The 22,954-nt window shown below is 38.2% G+C and overlaps 1 protein-coding gene across 4 annotated transcripts in view; it reads right to left on the bottom strand.

Moving 5' to 3' along the window:
* IFT80 (intraflagellar transport 80) overlaps positions 1 to 22,954 on the bottom strand; it is a 132,675-nt gene that overhangs the window by 49,847 nt on the left and 59,874 nt on the right. For all 4 annotated transcript variants that reach the window (XM_070072586.2, XM_017346881.4, XM_089332149.1 and 1 more), the window contains one exon: positions 8,489 to 8,668. In XM_070072586.2, the coding sequence (XP_069928687.1) occupies positions 8,489 to 8,668 (180 nt within the window). The remainder of the gene's footprint in view (positions 1 to 8,488; positions 8,669 to 22,954) is intronic.

Here is a 22,954-nt window from a genome sequence, read left to right as displayed (position 1 = left end):
CATCTATTGCCTCTGGATGCTTTAGCAGAAAGATGGATCAGGGCAATCTGATATGGGATGTGGGCATCCTAAGCAGTGGCATAATCTGTGCCACAATGCCCACTCTTCCCCTTCAAAATTTGCATGTTGAAATCTAACCATCAATGTGATGGCATTAGCAGGTGGGGGTCTTTGGGGGTGACTATGTCATGAGGGCAGGGCCCTCATGAATGGGATTGTGCCCTTCTAAAAGCGGTGTCAGGGAGCTGCCTTGCTCCTTCCACCAAATGAGGACACAGCAAAAAGACATCTATGAATCAGAAAGTGGGCTCTCACCAGACACCAAATCTGCACTTGAACTTCCCAGCCCCCAGAAGTGTGGGAAATAAATATCTACTGTTTTTAAGCTAGAAAGTTTATGAAATTTTGTCATAGCATCCCAAACAAAGACAGGTATATTTTTAATATCTATTCCCCAACTCTTATCCTCACCAAAATATTAATGCTATGACAAGAGGGATCAAAATTATAGGCATATATAGTCTTTAACACAGCAATCTCATTTCTAGAATTCCATCCCAAAGATGGAATTCTACAAAATAACATATATACAGGCTGTTTACCAGAGCACGACTGGTAGCAGTAAAAGACTGGAAAACAGCCCAAACATCTATCAATAGGGGATAGATTGAATAAACTATAGTATATTCACACAGGGCACTACTACACAGCTGCAAAAATGAATGAGGGAGATCTATGGAATGTTCTCCAGGGCATGCTGTAGCTTACAAAGATACAGAACATCATATGTAGTATGACATCTGTGATTGAAGAAACAGAAGAAAATGAATTTGCTTATATTAAAAATATTATTTCCTTAAAATATTTATTTTTTTTTGAAAGAGTTACAGAGACAGAGAAATGGAAATCTTTCATCCACTGGTTCCATCCACTCTTCAGATGGCCACAACGGCCAGGGTTGGGGTTGGCCTAAGCTAGGTGACAGGAACTTCATCCTCATATCCCACATGAGTGGCAGGGCCCAAACTCTTGGACCATCTTCCATTCTTTTTCCCAGGCCATCAGCAGAGAGCTAGAATGGAAATGAAGCAGCTAGGACACAAACTTGCAACCACATGGGACGCCAGCATCACAAACAAGGGCTTTACCCACCATGCCTCAACGCTGGCCCCCCAAAAAGAAATCTTAAACAGCATTCAGTGACATATTATTAGAATACTATTTTGATGTCATTTTAATACTACATTTAGGATATACAAGAGTACTTTAAGAAGTATGTGGAAAAGTGGAATTAAAAGATAACAGTATTTTAATTTTTGAATGTTTCCTAACAGGTATTTTTTTCATGAAGACTGCACACATATGGATTTCAATTTTTCATGTGTCAACTCTCCTTTTAATTCCATTTCCCACAAAATCTTTGAAGTATCCTCAAATACTGAAAATTACAGACCAATCTCCCTGATGAACATAGATGCAAAAATCCTCAATAAAATTCTCGCCAATAGAATGCAACAACACATCAGAAAGATCATCCACCCAGACCAAGTGGGATTTATCCCTGGTATGCAGGGGTGGTTTAATGTGCGCAAATCAATCAATGTGATACACCACATTAACAAACTGCAGAAGAAAAACCATATGATTATCTCAATAGATGCAGAGAAAGCATTCAATAGAATACAACACTCTTTCATGATGAAAACTCTAAGCAAACTGGGTATAGAAGGAACATTCCTCAATATAATCAAAGCATTTTAATACATTTTAACCCATGACAGTTATTCTAGTTAATGCTCAAGTTGTTGCATCTATGGTTAATGGGCTTATATTCTTTTGACATGATCTCAATAGATTCCTTGCTTTCTGGTGTGATAAGATATTCCAGATTTCCTTTGTACATTTCCTATCCAGACCTGGAACCAGCCATCAATCCAAGAAGAGAGGGAGAAGATGTACAATTTCGGACAAGCTCAAGCTGACTTGCCCCAAATGGTAGAGGAATGCCAGGGGATTCCAATTCAATCCCATCAAGGTGGCATGTACCAATGCCATCTCACTAGTTCAAGTGATCAATTTCTGTTCACAATTGATCATAATGAAAGGACCAAGAGTCAAAGGGATCACATAAACAAGACTAGTGTCTGCTAATACTAACTGATAGAATTAAAAAGGGAGAGAACGATCCAACATGGGAAGCAGGATACACAGCAGACACATAGAAGGGCTGATGTCCTAAACAGCACTCTGGCCTCAGAATCAGCCCTTAAGGCATTCGGAAATGGCTGAAGAGCCCATGAGAGTATTACAGGCATGGAAAGCCAAGACACCCTGGCAAACAAACAAACAAACAAACAAACCTAAATGAAAGATCTCTGCAAATGAGATCCCAGTGGAAAGAACGGACCATCAAAGAAGGAGGTACCTTTCTCTGAAGGGAGGAGAGAACTTCCACTTTGACTGTGACCTTGTCTAAATAAGATCAGAGCCAGCGAACTCAGAAGACTTCCACAGCCTTGGCAACTCATGACAAGAGCCTAGGAGATTACTGATGCCATAAACATGAGTGTCAATTGTTAAAGTCAACAACAGGAGTCACTGTGCACTTACTCCTCATGTAGGATCTCTGTCCTTAATGTGTTGTTCAATGTGAATTAATGCTATAACTAGTACTGAAACAGTATTTTACACTTTGTGTTTCTGTGTGGGTGCAAACTGTTGAAATCTTTACTTAATAGATACTAAATTGATCTTCTGTATATAAAGAGAATTGAAAATGCATCTTGATGTGAATGGAATGGGAGAGGGAGTGGGAGATGGGAGGGTTGCAGGTGGGAGGGAAGTTATGGGGGGAAAAGCCATTGTAATCCATAAGCTGTACTTTGGAAATTTATATTTATTAAATAAAGCTTAAAAATGTATTAAAATGTTCAAATCCACAAGTTTATAATGATGTCAATACAAAAGAAATTCATTGAGCATGCTAGGATACCTGCTCATTTGAAAACTGGCAAATAATTCAGCATTTGTCTCACCTCAGGGTGAGATGAGACAAAGTCATATATAGAAGAATTCCAGTTAATAAATAGAGAAAGAATGACAGAATTACCAATATTACCACCTTGCAACCCCCAATAAAAAACAGACCTAGATGACTATCATCAGTGGCTGCTAAAAACAATAAAGTAAAAAACCTAATGGGAAACTATATGATAGATGAATCAGGCTTACAGTACCTTAGCACAATGTTTAATCTTAACAGCATAAAAAAGAGAGACAAACAGGAATATGTGTGTCCTGACGCAATGCAGTAGGAAGTACACAGCATCACTTATGTTCTTTACATTTAGTTACCACAACACTAAAACCTTATCCTCTAAATCTGCCAACCAGCTACCTGTATTGAATTTCTTTCAAGTCTATTTCGTTCATTTGAAATGCAGAACAACAGAGACAGCAACAGTGACAAAGGCAGAGACAGAGAGGTCTTCCATTGCTTCATTCCTTCAAATATCTGCAACATCCAGGGTTGGGCCAGATTGAAACCAGGCCCTCAGAATTCAATCTGAGTCTCTCACATGTAGTAGGGACCCAAGTATATAGGCCATCACCTGCTGTCTTCCAAATTATGAATTAGCAGGAAGCTGGAATCAGAAGTGGAGCTGACTTGAACCCAGGCACTCTGGTATGGGATGCTGTGTCCCAAAAGGCATCTATGGTTAATGGGCATATATTCTTTTGACATGATCTCAATAGATTCCTTGCTTTCTGGTGTGACAAGATATCCCAGGTTTCTCAGCACTGTACCAAATTCCTACTTCACAACCCACCTCTATAATGAATTTTTAAATGCACCCCGCTTCAGGGTTAATGTGATACTTGTATCACCTTCTACCTTATCACAATATTAACACAAATCTAAAAATCCTGTTTGCATATTTCTAAAACACTTATTTAATCTTATACATAGCTATAATCACAGTAGAAGCTGACATTTATTTTTGTTTTACATACATATGACATTTTATCCTCAAAAAACACTCTATTATTAGCTCCCATCTTTACAAGACAACATGACTGAGAATCAGATAATCTTGAATTTTGGCAACTATTAAAAGTCAAATCTATACCCCATGCTAAAGTTAGAGTGACAGGAAAAGAAAAAAAATAAACTTGCGAATCTAAAGATGCTACATCCCCTGCTCCTGCACCCTTTCCCTCCTACACACATATTCCTAATATAGACAAGAACTATCTCTTTTCAAAAGAATTATCCCCTGGATATATCCTGTAGGTAAAGGGCAGATTAAGAAACCTTAGCACTCCAGGCTACTATATCCTACCATAGCTGAGGCCCAGGGATAGATATAGATATATATATAGATATATATATATAAATACATATATATGTATATATATATATACATATACATATATATATATATAAATACAGACAGAGAGCTGCTAGAAAGTATAGTCCCCAGATAAGAAATCTTTCTAAATGTCCAGGGAGATCTTCTTTAAACTTAATTTTTCTCAAAAAAATTTTAAAAAGAATGCTTAAAAAAAAGTGAAATCAACTTCAAGATGCAATGACTTTGAACAGCTCTTGTTTCAACTGCTATGTAACAGGTTTTTTTTCATATAATTTGTTGAATTCTTTACTTAGTACAGAATTAGTCTTCTGTGTATAAAGTTAACTGAAAATAGATTTTAGTAAAAAATAAGACTGGGAATAAGAGAGAAAGGAGGAAGAATGGTAGGAGTGTGAGTATCATGGGAAGAATCACTATGTTCCTAAAGTTGTATTTATGAAATGCATGAAGTTTGTATTCCTTAAATAAAAGGCTTCTTTGGAGAAAAAATAAAGAAAAAAAAGAAAAGGAAAGGAAATAAAAATAGAATTCTAGTTCTGAAACTTTGCAAAATTATTTACAAACTTTAAGTACAAATATAATTTGTACTTAAAAACCCCCACTGTTCATCTTATGTCACATAAAAATCCTTTAACTGCTAGGATGCTACCTTTTATTATGAAGAAAAAAAAAAAAACCCTCTTCCTAGATATATTCTTAGTTTGGGTGCAGGTTTGTAATTTTTTTTTTTATTTCTTTATTTTTGACAGGCAGAGTGGACAGTGAGAGAGAGAGAGACAGTGAGAAAGGTCTTCCTTTTGCCGTTGGTTCACCCTCCAATGGCCGCCATGGCCGGCACGCTGCGGCCGGCGCACCACGCTGATCCGAAGCCAGGAGCCAGGTGCTTCTCCTGGTCTCCCATGGTGCAGGGCCCAAGTACTTGGGCCATCCTCCACTGCACTGCCGGGCCATAGCAGAGAGCTGGCCTGGAAGAGGGGCAACTGGGACAGAATCCGGCACCCCGACCGGGACTAGAACCCGGTGTGCCAGTGCCGCAAGGCGGAGGATTAGCCTATTGAGCCACGGCGCCGGCTCAGGTTTGTAATTAAGGCTAGAACTCATTTTAGAAATACTATATTAGCCAGTTTTTATCCATTATATGAATATAATAATTGTTTCCCTAAATCATTCTTTGTCATAGATACATTCTTTGTCATAGATAAAATACTACAAGTAATATTTTATCATCTAAATCCAACTATTAATCAGAAGGGCATGTCAAACCACACCATGTAAATACAATCAGCAAAGTCTAGACTGACAACTGCTATTGGATAAGCAATTTGGTTTCTTCAACAAGCAAACTGCAGGGGAGAGAAACAAAGACAGAAGAGGGAACTTGCAGGCTAAAGCAGACTTAGAAGACCATCAGGGATGAGAAATTAGTCTAACAGTTAAGATATCCAGCCCCCATACTGGGGTACCTGGGTTCAATACTGGGCTCCAATTCCTGACTCTGGCTTCCTACTAATGAAGACCTTGTGAGGTAGCAGTGATGGTTCAAGTAATTGGGTTCCTGCCACCCAAGTGGGAGACCCAGATTGAGTTTCTAGCTCCTGGTTTCAGCCCAGCACAGTATCAACCATTTTGGGCATTTGGGAAGTGAACCAGCAGATAGGAGCTTCTCTCTCTCCCTCTCCCTCCCTCTCTCCCTCTCTCTCTCTCTCTCTCCATCCCTCTCTCTTAATTAAATAAGACACATCAACCTATTGAAACATGTAAACCATTTTGGATCCTGATTCAAACAAACAACCTTTTAAAAGTGTGGCATGTAGGAGACAAACTAAAATTTTGAACACTTAATAGATATTTGATAATGTTAAGGAATTACCATTATTCTAAGGTATGATAACTGTATTGCAGCTATGTTACAACAAAGAGTTCTTATATTTTAGCTGTATATACACTGAAATCTATAAAGATTAAAAATGTTTGAATTTGTTTAAAAATAATTGGGGCAAAGGGACAGCAGAGATGGACATGGATGGGGCAGCCTTAATAGTGGGTTGATGGTTATTCCAGCTGGATGATAAGAAAACATAGAATTTCATTACACTACTCCCAGTTTGTGGATGTTTTAAGTTTTCCAAATAAAAGGTTTGAAAATTTTAAAATGAATAAATAGAACAGTGGAAGTTTTTAATGTACCTAATTACTATTAATCTAGTGACTATATTACCTAAATTAACAAACCTAGATATGTGGGTTAACAGAATATTTTAATAGATTTGCCCAAGTAATAACAAGACATACATGTAGAAATTTATTAATAATTCTAATGATATGAACACTGAAGATCATGGGAAGTGATAATGATAAGAGGAAAAGAAAGGAGAAGGTAAAATACTCCGTTCGTTTGCAGAGGACTTAATTGGCACAATGTCTTTGGCCTCTTCCTCATGATTTTCTTCAATTAAATACATTTATTGAGTGCTTAGTATATGAAAGGCACTAGACTTGCAGAGGCCCTTCAGGAGAGACAAAGATAAGCAAAATATAGTACCTTTGCCTTTAAAAACTTACAATTGAGTAGATACCTCCTCTCATTGATATTGATATTGAGTAGATACCTCCTCTCATTGATATTCTGTGATCTATAAAATATTTCTCCTCAGCTCTTACTGCCATATCCCAAACTTCCAGTATTAATCTACAGAGTATTTCACTCCAAAATTACCTGTTTTTTTATTATATTAATAATAAATATTTTATTATAATAAATATAATAATAAATAAATTACCTGTTTTTTATTATGTTTGGAGTTATTACACAACTCCAAAATATGACACTGTGGCATATTGAATATTTTAGGCTGAAAGGATTGAGAAAACAAGAAAAACAAAAAGCTTACTCCGACATCACCCTGCCATTCTTCCCTGAGGCAAGTCACAAAACCAAGCAAGATTTTCTAAGCTTCTCCTGAAGCAGGTCCTAACTCTCTCAAGTGAGAGATGGCCTTCCTATACCCAGAAGAAAGGAACACCATTATCTCTGAAGACACAGGGACACATTGAAGAATTTGAATAAAAAGGCCTTGCTAAGTTTCCCCTAGTTTATTATCAATAATCATCATGTTTTTTGCCCTATCATATTTCTCTACAACTGTCCATTTCATCAAACCTACCATAAAGTTTTGTACATAGGTTTAACTGTTTGTATGGGGAAGTCTTCATTTTCTTAGCAGGCTCCTGTGCCCATTAGAGCTTTATATGTAATAAATTTGTATATTTGTCTCTTTTTATTCCATCTTTTGGTAAGGGACCTCTCAGCATTTTCCTATTTTAACTTACCTTTGGTGATTCTTAAAAGGAGTTTTTAAAAAATCAGATTAAGGGGCTGGCATTGTGGCACAGCAGATTAAGCTACCGCCTTTGATACCAACATCCCATATGGGCACTGGTTTCAGTTCTGACTGCTCCACTTCTAATCCACCTCCCTGTTAATGGCCTGGGAAAAGTAACAGAAGATGGCCCAAGGGTTTGGGCCCCTAACACCTATGTGGGAGACTCAGATGAAACTCCAAACTCCTGGCTTTGGCCTGGCCCAGTGCTGCTGGCTGTTGTGGCCATCTAGGGAGTGAACCAGCAGATGGAAAGGTCTCTCTTCCCCTCTCCCTCTGTAACTCTCCCTTTCACATAAATAGGTAAATCTTTAAAAAGTTCAGATTAAATAAATTTGTCTAGTTATAAATAAACAAAACACTTCAATCCTATCAATAACTTACAGCCTGCCTCAGAGTCAGCTCCAAGAATTAAATCTAACTTGTTCCTGGTTGTCACAGTGTTTTCCTACCCTTCCTTTTTAAGTGAATCTACATATTTCCTAAATGCTTCAAATTTCACTCTCCCTGTCCTAAATCCATATCTACAGTACTTATGGGCACTCATGTTCTATAATACTTAAAGTTCTTAAGTAAAATAAACAGTGAACAAATATTAAAATATTTCTAAGTGACTGAATTCTTATAAGCTTCATTAAATGTACATTAAAAACATAGTCACAATTCCATATTCTCTACAGGGAGCTAATCTGAAAAGAAGCAGGTTTAATCAATATCAGAACATAATCATACCTGCATGGTCCTTCTTTTAGTTAATGTTACTTGAAAATTTTTCCATTCCCAGCGTTGTTCTACTATATGTGCAAAAACAACATGTCCATTTCCACAGGCTCCAGCGATCTGAGTGCCATCAACTGACCAAGCAATATTAAATATGCTGCCAGTGTTGGGTTTCTCTAAAGCATATGACCACTGGGGAAAGAAAAAAAAAGGAAAAATTTATTTATTGAAAAAAAGGAGTCTTTAAGAAATTTTAAATTAGGTATATGTTAACATATAAGATAATTTTTCAAAAGAATATTTATCTTTATTCTAAAATTATTAAAGGGGCAGGTGTTTGATATAGTGGTTAAAACATCTTCGCAAAACCTGAATCCTATCACAGCCTTGCTGCTAATTCCAGTGCCTGCTAATGTGTGTGAATAGACAGTAAGAATAAAACAATCTTTTTGACAGTTGGTATTTTATGCATTTTCTTTCATTTTTCAGGTGGATGATTAATGTATTTGACAAAATTCAGTCTCTTTCCATTTGAACCAAACAGCCTTGTTTTTTGTTGTGGTTGCCCTTGGCTGAGTTGTTTTGTTTTTTCACACTCTTTTTTTTTTTTTTAGAAATATTCATCATAGGAAACAATTAATAGAGTGAAGAGACACCCAACAGAATAGGAGAAAATATTTGCAAGCTATTTACCTGACAAAGGATTAATAGTCAGAATATATCACCAGCTCAAAAAACTCAACTACAAAATAACAACGAATCCAGCTAAGATACGGGCAAAAGACCTTAACAGAGAGTTCTCAAAAGAAGAAATATAAATGGCCAATAAATATAAGAAAAAATGCTCAATGTTACTAGACATCAGGGTAATGCAAATCAAAACCAAAATGAGATATCATCTCACCCCTGTCAGAATTACACAAAAGACAGAGAGCAACAAATGCTGGTGAGGATGTGGAGAAAGGGGAATACTTAGACACTATTGGTGAGAATGTAAAATAATGCAGCCACTGAGGAAAAAAGCATGGAGATTTCTTAAAAAACTAGTAACAGACTTCCATATGATCAAGCAATGCCACTACGGATATATATTCAAAAGGATAGCTGCTCCACCACATTTATAGCAGCACTGTTCACAACAGCCATAAAAAGGAGTCACACACACACACACACACACACACACACACAAAATGGACTATTATTCAGCCATAAGCAAAGATATTTTATCATTTGCACTAAAATACTAGGAACTGGAGGACATAATATTGAGTAAAATAAGACACAGAAAGACAAATAGTGCATGTTCTCCTTCACATGTTAGAGCTAAAATTAGAAAAAGATAGGACAGGAAGGAAGGAAGGAAGGAAGGAAGGAAGGAAGGAAGGAAGGAAGGAAGGGATGTGTGTATCACTTTTGCTACAAATATACTGCCTTGAAGATTGTGGAATAGGGAGGGAGCTTACTACTCTAGTCTAGGGGAGGATACTTAAAAAAAAAAGTGGAGAGAGTGCAATCTCAGGGAAGGGTTAGGGAGAAAATGGCAGAGGAAACCACACACAAACTGGGGGGACACTGTGGACATATGTGGAGGGTGTGGACATGCACAGCTCGGGACCCCAGCAGCCAAGAGCCTCAGCACCAACTGTGGAGGGAGGTGAGAACAGACTGCAGCAGCCCAAGACACTGGGGATAAAGCTGTGGCAAGAGCCTGGCAGGCACCCAGCTTGGAGGCCTGTGGGATATAGTGTACCTGCCAACCTAGAGAGGAAAAAAGGGGGCATGTTTCTCTCTCCCCAACCACTCAGCACCGACACCCTGAAACTACCTGAGAGAGGGCAGGCATCATTTTGGACATATGTAACAGCTGTTCCAGCTCACATCTGTGTGCCCAGCAACCAGCTGAAAAGAGAAAACTGATTCTGGCTGAGAGAATTAACAGGGGGCTGGGTGCTCATGACCATGGGAGCCTTGTGTGCCAGGACTGTGAAAACACTATAGCTGCATGGGAGGGTGTAGGGTGTGGCTGGGACTTTGGGCAGTCACTGTGGGCAGCTCCACATACTCGGGGATCCTGATTCCCTGGTGAGAGTCATTGCTGCAGGACCCACATTCACACCAAGGACTGCATGGGTCCTTTATGTGGTTCTTCTGGCAGTGTGGATGAAAATTGTACCCACTGGGGCTAGCATCCAGGCATTGGTCTCCTTTGAGAAAAGGAGGTGAGCATGAGAATATGCCAACAGAGTTATATTTCAATTTCTAAAAAAAAAAACAAAACATGTTGCCTCTGCCATTATTTTTCCCCAATCTATTTTTAGTGAAGGAATAATTACACCTTGCTTTCATAGTTTATGAGTATTTTGAGACTATAAAATAGTAGTAAGCTAAAATTAGCATTTCTACCTTATAAAATCAACATTAAAGAGAAATGATATATAAAATATATTTATAATACTCACAACTATGTAAAAAATGTGTGCTCAAAGAGACAAAAACTTGAAAGGGACACAGAAAATGAAAATATTTGATTTTTCTATATATTATGATTGTAGATTTTTGTCATTATTTTTGTTACTGCTTTATTTTGTTACTGATTTTTGTCTTAAATTTCTCCAAAATACAAGTTTCTACTGCATATCTTAGTAGGCTGCTTAATATTAATTACTACTTTTGCCTTTATAATATTGTTGAGATCTTAAATTACTTCCTTAATTCTAAACAAATATTTTTGGCTTGATTTGGTACTATTAATTTTTAAAAACACAAGATGAGTAAGCAGAAAATAGAAGAAAAAAAGCAGTAATTAGAAAAGAAGTTTGTAGAACACAAAACTGGTCTGTATTCACAATGTGATATACAGCTAAAGCACTAATGCTATTTTGAGCTGCCTATAAAGAAGCACTGTGGTACTGACAAGAAAGCCAAAATCGATTGCTGTTAGTTTTTGAGAGATTTAGCAATACATTTTTCTCTAATGGCAGGGAAATCTTAAAAAATTGTGAGACTGATTAGTTTGGTTTGGTCTCTGAACAAACATTACTGGATCTTCACAAACATCGAGAACTTTCATAAACATCCAGGACTTTGATGGTGTTCTGTGACTAGTCAAATTTTCCCCCTAGAGTCATCTCCTGGGTAATAGTAGGCTATCTTTTCACTCTCTCACCCAAAATCTGCTCTCTGGTAGATAAATCACTTAGAAAAGGGCCTGATAAGAACAAGTTTAATGTGTTACTTTCATGATAATATTTTAAGACATAATTTCTTAATAAAGCTAATGGGGGCCGGTGCCTCGGCTCACTAGGCTAATCCTCCACCTAGCGGTGCCGGCACACGGGGTTCTAGTCCCGGTCGGGGCACCGGATTCTTTCCCGGTTGCCCCTCTTCCAGGCCAGCCCTCTGCTGTGGCCAGGGAGTGCAGTGGAGGATGGCCCAAGTCCTTGGGCCCTGCACCCCATGGGAGACCAGGAGAAGCACCTGGCTTCTGCCTTCGGATCAGTGCGGTGCGCCGGCCACAGCACGCCAGCCGTGGTGGCCATTAGAGGGTGAACCAACGGCAAAAAGGAAGACCTTTCTCTCTGTCTCTCTCACTGTCCACTCTGCCTGTCCAAAAAAAAAAAAAAAAGCTAATGGGAGAAATGTTCTCATCCGTAAGAAGTTAGTGAAATTGTTCCCCAGGACATTCTATCCACATAGCTCATTGCTAAGATTGTTCCTGAACTGCAGTTACAAAAATACAGTTTATATTAGTGTTCTATTACTGTGAGGACAAATTACCACAAATTTAGAGGTCTAAAACAACACAAATTTATTATTTTTACAGTTTTCTACTCACAGGTGATCCAACATGAGCTTCACTAAGCTAAAATCAAAGTACTGCCAGGGCTGTGTTCTCTTCTGGAAGCTTAGAGCAAAGGTCTGTTTCCTTAACCATTAAAGTTGTCAGCAGAATCCATTTTCTTGTAGCTGTGGAACTGAGGTCCTGTTTCCTTACTGGCCATTTGTAGCTTCAACCATCTGCATTTCTTGGCTTGTAGTCCCCTTTCTCTATCTTTAAAGCCAGCAACATTGGGTAGAGCTGCTCTTACTTTGAATTTCTCCTCCTTCTTCATCCTCTAACCCAGATGGTAAAGGTTCTCCAATTTTAAAGACCCACATAATAATCCAGGATAATCTTACCAAATAAAGGTCCATATCCTTAATCACATACACAAAATTCCTTTTGGCTTTTAAGATAACATATTAATAGGTAGTAGTGATTAAGGAATGGGTACCTTTTGAGGGCCTATTATTTAGCAGACCAAAAAAAACCATATAAGGAAAAATAAAGTCAATCTGGGAGGGTTTTTTTAATTTAACTTTTTTATTATTATTATTATTTTTTTTTTTTTGACAGGCAGAGTGGACAGTGAGTGAGAGAGAGAGACAGAGAAAGGTCTTCCTTTACCGTTGGTTCACCCTCTAATGGCCGCTGCGGCTGGTGCACTGCAGCCAGCGCACCGCGCTGATCCAAAGCCAGGAGCCAGGTGCTTTTCCTGGTCTCCCATTGCAGGTGCAGGGCCCAAGGACTTGGGCCATCCTCCACTGCACTCCCAGTCCATAGCAGAAAGCCAAACTGGAAGAGGGGCAACCGGGACAGAATCTGGCGCCCCGACCAGGACTAGAACCTGGTGTGCCAGTGCCGCAGGCGGAGAATTAGCCTATTGAGCCGCAGCGCCAGCCAATCTGGGAGTTTTAAAAGCTGGTTTTTTTTAACTTAATTTTATTTGAAAGGAAGACACAGACACAGAGAAGTAGAGGGAGAGAGGTTGGGAGAGAAAGAGAAAGATCTTCCATCTCCTAGTTTACGCCCCACATGCCAAGGCTACGCCAAGCTGAAGTCAAGAGCCGGGAACTCAATCCAGGTCACCCACAAGGGTGGCAGGGACCCAAATATCTTAGCCATCACCTGCTGCCTCTCAGGGTAAGCATTAGCAGGAAACTGGAATCAGGAACAGAGCCAGTGCTCAAACCCAGGTACGCTGATAATGGATGCAAGTGTCCCCAGCAGCAGCAGCTTAACTGCTGTGCTCAATGCCTGCATCACTTATCTTTTATTCTTTTTAAGATTGAGATATGAGCATAAACATATGAAACAATATTCTTACCACTTTTAATAGTTTGAGGTTTGTGGCTTTAGCTTCCAAAGACTTATGCACAATGAAAAGGAAAATAAATAGAAATTTGACCATGTTGTCACCAAGGGTGGCTAAAATCTTGGTCTTAGTCATGTAATACTGAAGTCACAAGGATATCCAAAAGAAAGCATTTTAAATCATCAAACAAGATGTACTTTTAAAAGTAAGAAAGAATCAAAATGGGTTTATGACATTTAAAAAATGCATTTAATATTCTATCATGTGAACTGAAAAAAGCATTGAAATTATATTAAGAAAAAGCTGTTATTTTTCATAAATATTTCCTAACAGTAAGAAAAATTAGACTATAGGTAAGACACAGATGCCTTCCTCAGAGAAAATATGGACATCTTAGAATACTGGAAGAAAAGTCCTTAGAGAACAATTTTAAATTGTCAAAGCAACAGTCCCTAATAGATGATACAGCAAATAATTAGATGTAGTTTCAGTCTAGAAAAATCTGTAGAGCTCTCAAGGAAGAAGGGCACGAAAGGGAAAGATAATTTAAAGATATTGTAATAATATGAAATAACATGTTTTCTTAAATCAAGATAAAGGTTAAAATTTTGAACTTGATTGGTATTCCTGGTATAGCTAGTCAGAAAGTGGGACTGCTGGAGTCTGGTTAATGAAGCACTGAGGAGGAGAAAATGTGAGAGAGATTTACCACTTCTCCCTCAAACGGTGGGTGGACACTGCGGGTGCACACTATGTGCACAAGGCATAGCTGGATTGGCCCATGTGTACATTTTATAGAAGCTTTTTTATGATTTTAGCACTGCACATATAGCAAATATCGGACAAATTAAAGTTCTATACTTCTAGACCTAGTGACTTAGATTTTTACCAGGATTAAAAAAATGAGTAAATTTTAATTTGTGCTACTCAGTTAAAAAATGGATGTATTTGGGCCGGCGCTGCGGCTCACTAGGCTAATCCTCCGCCTTGCGGTGCCGGCAACACCAGGTTCTAGTCCCGGTCGGGGCGCCGGATTCTGTCCCAGTTGCCCCTCTTCCAGGCCAGCTCTCTGCTGTGGCCCGGGAGTGCAGTGGAGGGTGGCCCAAGTGCTTGGGCCCTGCACCCCATGGGAGACCAGGATAAATACCTGGTTCCTGCCATCAGATCAGCGCAGCGCACTGGCCGCGGCGGCCATTGGAGGGTGAACCAACGGCAAAGGAAGACCTTTCTCTCTGTCTCTCTCTCTCACTGTCCACTCTGCCTGTCAAAAAACAAAAAACAAAACAAAAAAAAAACTAAAAAAAAATGGATATATTTGATCTTTGGTCATTTAAAGAAAGATTTTTATGGTTTTGGTTTTTTACAATTTTCAGTTACTCAGCCACAGTGAAGAAGTTTACTTAGACCAATTTAGTTTCATCAAAATAAATTCATACATATCTGAATTTTACCATTATCCTTTTCCTTCTCTGTTCTCCCACAATAATTAAAACCCTTACCATTAAATCACTACATTATTTCATTATCTGTTTATATCATAGTACTCTGAATAGAGGATTAGTTACTTCTGGAAAACAGCTATGGATGTTATTCTTGGAGCAGCCAGGAAAGCACACAGAAATTACCACACATAAATATTTCTTGAAGAAATGAATAAATGAGACTGTGTCCATAAGCAAGCCTTTTATTTATTTATTTATTTATTTTTTGACAGGCAGAGTTAGACAGTGAGAGACAGAGAGATAGGTCTTCCTTCTGTTGGTTCATCCCCGAAATGGCCGCCACGGCCGGCACGCTGCGCTGATCCAAAGCCAGGAGCCAGGTCCTTCTTCCTGGTCTCCCACGCGAGTGCAGGGCCCAAGCACTTGGGCCACCCTCCACTGCCTTCCCAGGACACAACAGAGAGCTGGACTGGAAGAGGAGCAACTGAGACAGAATCTGGCGCCCCAACCGGGACTAGAACCTGGGGTACTGGCGCCGCAGGCGGAGGATTAGCCAAGTGAGCCACGGCACCGGCCAGCAAGCCTTTCTTCTCAGAGCTAAATCATGATTTCAAACAAACTAGATTCTTAAAATTAAAAAAAAGTCCAGAGAACAAATTAAAAGCCAGAGATTTGAGAGATATCCCTGTATCTTTATAACCAATTCCCCTTTTTATATAATGATTTCTTCTTCAATTTACATCAACTATAACAAAATGAAGAATAAATGTGAAGTCATAGGATTGGCCACTATTCTCCAGTAATGCTGGAGATTTTCCCATTTCTGGCATACCATGTGCAGTGTTGCTTCTTCTTATATAACATACTTACATTTAAAAATAAACAACACACTAATATTCATAAGAGGAAGCAAGCAGGATGTCCAGTGTCCATGGAAAAGCTATTATAGAATCATGGAGCTGAAAAGAGGGAGATGATCATTTAGCTCAGCAATTTATTTTGTAGATGAGGAGCCTAAAGTCTCAGAAGAGGCCATCAACTTTATTTTCATGCTGTCTGAAAGGCAGAGAGATACATTCAGACAGAAAGATCCTCCACCCTCTGGCTCACTCCCCAAAAGGCCCATAGCTTTTTAAACTCACCACTGGAGTCGACTTCAGGAGACTATAAACATGCCAGTGCTACCACAATAAAATAAAATGATCACATCGACAGAGCAATCAATATAGAGAATGTTATAAAGTGTTGACCTATCAAAGTTTCACTTATCATATTGGAGGAAGAGATCAGATTTGTTTTTCATTCTGTCAAATTATTTTTGCATGCAGGATATTTCCTGACAAGGAATTAAAAATGAGTAAATGAAAGATATGACTCAACTTTTAAAATTATCTCCCCAATGCCAAACTCACTCTTTTGTATATAAATACACTACATTGAAAGAATTCCCCAGAAGTATAATCTCTAATGAAGATCAATGATTTCAATTCATAAAATTGTATGAGAAGCTTTTGCAAAGTTCGTGGAAATATGTATTATGAAAAAACTATGCAAAAACCTTTCAAAAAGTTTTGTGCCAACATAAACTTATCTTTAATTACATTTTCCACAAACTTTCTTGAAGTACTTTTATATATATATAAATCAAGCTTAATTGGAGGAGAAAATAGCTGCAGTGTTTCTTACATTTCTTTGAGGCACACAAACCCATTTTTAAAATCAATATTCTCTCTCATATATTATCATGAATTAGAATATTATAGATTTATTAAATAATGTTTCACTGACAATAAAAAGTTACCACTTACTGCAGATAATGAATCACTGCAATTATTATAATTAATTGAATGAAAGGATAAAGTCTTTTTATTATAATGACTAACTGAATATTCAAAGACAGGGAAAACAAGAATCACAAAAGATTAACTCCTATACAAGCAACAGCACCACCTGCTGATAAATAAAAGCAATAATGTCAGTCAATTAAAAATGAGACCAAATATAAACTCAAATAATTTCCCTTGAATTCCATTCTACTTAAGCTAGTGTAATTCATTAATATTTTCTGTATATTTATTTATAATAATGTAAACTTTTTGTCTTAAACATATTTTCCTTATACACTTGAATCATGCATTTCTTAAAAATCAAAGGTAAAAATAAAATTATGGAATCTAGGAGATAACTATTGTATTATGGCCTTTATTTTTATTCTGTAAGTAATTCACGTGTCCATAATTTATTTTACTTACCAGCCAGTAACATATGTTTAGTTGGTACATTTATTTTGATATTCCCTGATCACCTGACCTAAAATAATGCCATTCTCTTTTCTCAGGTTAACACTCACTACCACTTAACATACTATATATTTACTTCATTTTTCTGTTCCTTTATAATCTTTCATCTACTAGAATGAAAAACTCTTGTCAAGAGCAGGGAATTTACCTTGTTTATTGTTCTTTAACAACTAGGGCAAATACCTACCACATAATAAACTCCCAATAAATGTTTATGAAGGGATTAATGAATGCAAAAATAAATGAACAGATGAATATGCAATATATTTTTGTACTTCCTTGAGATATAAGACCTATCTCAAAGGTTTTAAGGCTCTTGATAAATTTTGCCAAGTTAACACTTGAGAAAAGTTATACCAATTAATGCTCCCAGCAATGCTCTATAAGGAGGCTCATTTTCTCATTTTTCTGATTAGTGGGGAATGGCATTGAACAGTGATTTTGATTCATATAAAACTCATTATTAAAGAGACCACATTTTTTAGGTTAGGGTTATTTATATTTTTATTAATTATTTTTCATTTATATTAGGACTAATAATTTCAACATCTTTTTGCTATTTTCTATTTATTCAGATCATTTCTGCTTTTCTTTAGCTCTTTGAACACGAACACTTTTTTTTTTTTTTTTTTTTGGACAGGCAGAGTAGATAGTGAGAGAGAGAGAGAGACAGAGAGAAAGGTCTTCGTTGGTTCACCCTCCAATGGCCGCTGCAGCCGGCACACCGCGCTGATCCGATGGCAGGAGCCAGGTACTTCTCCTGGTCTCCCATGCAGGTGCAGGGCCCAAGCACTTGGGCCACCCTCCACTGCACTCCCTGGCCACAGCAGAGAGCTGGCCTGGAAGAGGGGCAACTGGGAAAGAATCCAGCGCCCTGACCGGGGCTAGAACCTGGTGTGCCGGCACCGCTAGGTGGAGGATTAGCCTATTGAGCCACGGCGCCGGCTTGAACACATTTTAAGAGAACTGTGAGAGTCTTTGTCTAACAGATACAATATTGAACTTCCTCAGAGACAGTTTCTGACAAATTTTTGTTCTGTAAATGGGCCATATTTTCCTATTTCTTAAAACGTCTTTGCAATTCTGGTTGATAACTGGACATTTTAAATATCATAATGTGGCAACTCTGGAAATCTAATTCTCCCTCAGGCGCCAAGTCTTTTACTGTTACTTGTTGAGGGCTGCAGACATTATTTCTTTAGTGATTTTTTTTTCTGTCTTTACAAAGGCCATTCTTTTTTTTTTTTTTTTAACTGTACAACATTCAACATTAGCTCAGATTTATTAGCAAGGTCATTTTTTTTTTTTTACAGGAAAGCTCATGTGCACAATTGAGTCAAATCTGATTTATCTGAAACGCATCAACTGAGAGGCACTCCCTGTTAACTCTTAAATTTAAAAAAGAGCCTATTTTCTACAAGCCAAATTGTACCTAAACATTTTTCTTTGCTATCTGGATTATTTACAGTAAGTGCATTACCAATTTTAGGTCCTCTTTCCTTTGCCAGCGCGGATATTGTTATCCATGATATGTTAATACAGCAGCTGGCTAGGATACAAAGGCCATTCTTTTCACATATTCTTTTCACTGAGGTCTCCATTTCATAATCTCAGTGATCAGCCAGTGACCTGAGAGAGCCTCAGGTGGCCATAGGTAGTCACTATCTTTATATGTTTCCAACAGACACCATCTAAAAAGCTTTTCCGGCTCCAAGAGATTTCCAGGGGGAAGCAAAGCAATGATAGTCCTTCAGGGGACCATGAAAGGTAAAAATATGCAATTTGGTGAACCACAACTTTTTCATGACACTGTCCATATATCATTCCCCCTGGCACCAGCAAGGTACACCAGAACTCAGGGCTGTCATTACTATAGTTGCTGCCTAGCAGGGAACAAGAGATAGGCAGCAAAGCAAAAACATCACAATGCCTTCTTACCAAAACTTAGTATAAGTATAATCTTTCGTCATTAAGTACTTCCCTAGTGGCTAGCAGGGTTTTTTGCTTGTTTGTTTGTTTTTAATTAGATTCCAGGGCCCTGAAAAAGTTGAGCATGACATTTTTCTGCCAATAATGGTTGCTTTAATGGAGGGACCAATTCTTGTAGCTGCCTACTTCACCATTTTCTGTGACATCACCCCTCCTGTGCTCATTTTTACTGAAGAAAATTTAAAGACCCTTATTGTCTCTGTACAAGTGATACATGTCATTTAAAAAGGCTCATCACACTATACAAAATCATATAATGAAGAGGGAAAAGATGACTCTACTGCTTTCTTAGTTCAGCAAATTAAATTTCTGAAACCTGGGACCAGTGCTGCAGAGTAGCAGGTAAAGCTGCCACCTGCAGTGCTGGCATCCCATGTGGGCACCGGTTCAAGTCCCAGCTGCTCCACTTTCCATCCAGCTCTCTGCTATGACCTGGCAAAGCAGTAGAAGATGGCCCAAGTGCTTGTGCCCCTGCACCCATGTGGGAGACCCAGAAGAAGCTCCTGGCTCCTGGCTTCGGATTGGCACAGCTCCGGCCGTTGCGGCCAATTGGGGAGTGAACCACAAATGGAAGACCTCTCTCTCTCTGTCTGCCTCTTCTTCTCTGTGTAACTCTGACTTTCAAATAAATAAATAAATGTTTAAAAAATGCATTCATTAAATAAAATCTTTAAAAAAATAAAATTAACTTAAAATACCTATTCAGTCTCCTGTTCATGCACATTTAATTCATTTCTAAGTTTTACAGTTATAACAGTACTATAATGAAAATTATTATACATATAGTTTGTGTCCTTGTACATGATTTCTTCAAAATCCTTAAAACTGGGGTTATTGTGTCAAAGGATATGTACTTCTGATACTGGGATATTTATTATCAGAATCCCCTTCAAAAAAACTTGAATCAGTCCAGATTCAATGTATAAACAAAGGGGTTCATTTCCTTGGTTTCAAGTGAAACCAAGGTTACTGTTAATCTTTTCAATTTGGTAAAATTTTTATTAAAATATTTTATTTATTTACTTCCTTGTTTTATATTTTAAGATAAACATCCTTTCATGTTTTATTGGTTATTTGCATTTGTTTATGATCTGACTCTTTATGCCTTTTGGCTATCTTACTGGATAATTTCCTGAACAGTGAATCTCAAACAAGCAACTCTTCTACTCTACTCCACTTTACTTCTCAAATGTGCAGAGCTTATCTGTAGAAACCCATGCTCAATGACTTAAAATAAACTTTTGATATGTAAGGAATGACGGCAGACAGCTGCTATCACGCCAGCCTTCTCACAGATAACACCTATACATTCCAGACAAAACACAAAAACAACTATTTGAAGACTGGAGAGCAATCAAAAGCAAGCAGACAGCCACTTTGGAAACTGTTTGGCAGTTTCTCAAAAGGTTAAACATAGTTACTGTTTGTACCAGTTATCCTACTGCTAAGTATATACCTAGGAGAAACTGAAATATCTGAGGGTACTTCAAAAAGTTTGTGGAAAATGGAATTGAGAGAGTTCTATTTCTATGCAAAAAATTTTAAACCCATGCATATACATATCCACACAAATTTTATACAAAAATCATAAAAGCATTATTTACAATAACTAAAATCTGAAACAACCCCAAACTCCATCAATGATAAATGGATAAATAAATATCCATACAACAGAATAAAATAAATAAAATATAAAAAAGAATGAAGTACTGATACATGGATAAACCTTGAAAACCTGCTTACCAAAAGCAATCAGTTGCAAAAGACTATGTAATATATTAGTTCATTAGACATAAGATGTCTAGAATAGATATATCCGTAGGAAAAGAAAATAATTAGTGGTTACCAGGGGCTGGGAGTAATAATGTAAGGAGGAATGGAATTGATAGCTACTGAGTATGTGATTTTTTTTGATGAGGAGGAAAGTACAGTGATGATTGCATAACTATGTATACAGAGTAAAAAAAAAAGAATGGATTGTGTATTTTAAATTGGTTAGATGTACAAAATGTGAATCATATCTCAGTGAAGTTGCTTTTTAAAAAGCAGCCTGAAACTTAAGAAAATTCAACAGTTGAAAGAAGAGAACATTACTGACATAGGAGACAGAACCTAAAGTTTAAATTCAGACAAGTTAACATAACACAAGACTCCAATTAGTGCTCTTTTTTTAAAAGTCTACTTCTTCACTGGTATGGAAAGGCAGAGAGATATATAGAGAAATTGAGACAGACAAACAAATAGAGATCTGCTGGTTCACACCCAAAATACCTACAACATCTGGGGCTGGGCCAGGCTGAAGCCAGGAGATCAGAACTCAATCTGGGTTTCCCCTTTGGGTGGCAGGGACCCAACCACTTCAGCCATCACCTGCTGCCTCCCAGGTGCACATTAGCAACCGGTTGCTGGATCAGGAGTGGAATCCAAGTACTCCAATGTGGGATTCAAGCAACCCAAGCAGTACCTTAACCATTAAACCAAATGTTCATCCCCAAATCAAGGTCATTAGAGAAGTATAACAGAACCCAGAGCCTCTCTTATGCACTATTCACAACATTCAGAGTACAAGCTAAAATTACTAAGACAAAAGAAAAACAACACAGAGGAACAGTCATTCAATGATAAGATGCCAGAATTAGTAGACCATGATTTTCAAAGTAGCTATTATAATCAAAATTTTAATGAAAAATATATTCTTGAATATATAATAACAGGTAAAATCCTAGCAGAGAAACAGGAACTATGAAAAAATAATCAAGTACAAATTCTAGAATTGAACAATATCTGGAGGCTGGCACTGTGATGCAGCAGGTTAATGCCCCAGCCTGCAGCACAGGCATCCTATATGGGCACCGGTTTGAGTCCCGACTGCTCCACTTCCCTTCCAGCTCCCTGCTAATGCACCTGAGAAAGCAGCAGAAGATGGCCCAAGTCCTTGGGCCCCTGCATTCAGGTGGGAAACCTGGAAGAAGCTCCTGGCTCTTGGCTTCTGATCCCCTCAGCTCTGGCTGTTGCGGCCATTTGGAGAGTGAACCAGTGGATGGAAGACCCCCTACACTACCCTGTAACTGTCTGTCAAATAAATAAAATAAATCTTAAAAAAAGAAAATATCTGAAATTAAAATTTACTGGACAGGTTCATGAGAACATTAGAGATAATCAATGAAAGAGACATAAACTCAATGTACGTGAAAGAGTAAATCAACTGGGGCCGGCACTGTGGTATATCAGGTAAAGCCACTGCCTGCAGTGTCAACATCCCATATGGCGGCTGGTTCAAGTCCCAGCTGCTCCACTTCCTATCCAGATCTCTGCTGTGGCCTGGGAAAGCAGTGGAAGATGGCCCAAGTGCTTGGGCCTCTGCACCCAAATGGGAGACCTGGAAGAAGCTCCTGGCTCCTGGCTTCAGACTGGCGCAGCTCCGGCTGTTGTGGCCATCTGGGAAGTGAACCAGCGGATGGATGACTTCTCTTTCTCTCTCTCTCTCTCTCTCTCTCTCTCTCTCTCTCCCCCCTGCTTCTCCTTCTCTCTCTGTGTAACTCTGAGTTTCAAATAAATAATAAATAAATCTTTAAAAAAAGAATAAATCAATCAAAAATAAACTCAATATAG

Source organism: Oryctolagus cuniculus, chromosome 4 (assembly GCF_051225735.1).
Source record: "Oryctolagus cuniculus isolate XC-2025 breed Fujian yellow rabbit chromosome 4, ASM5122573v1, whole genome shotgun sequence".
Taxonomy (NCBI): Eukaryota; Metazoa; Chordata; class Mammalia; order Lagomorpha; family Leporidae; genus Oryctolagus; species Oryctolagus cuniculus.
This window is presented reverse-complemented; position numbering and strand designations above follow the sequence as displayed.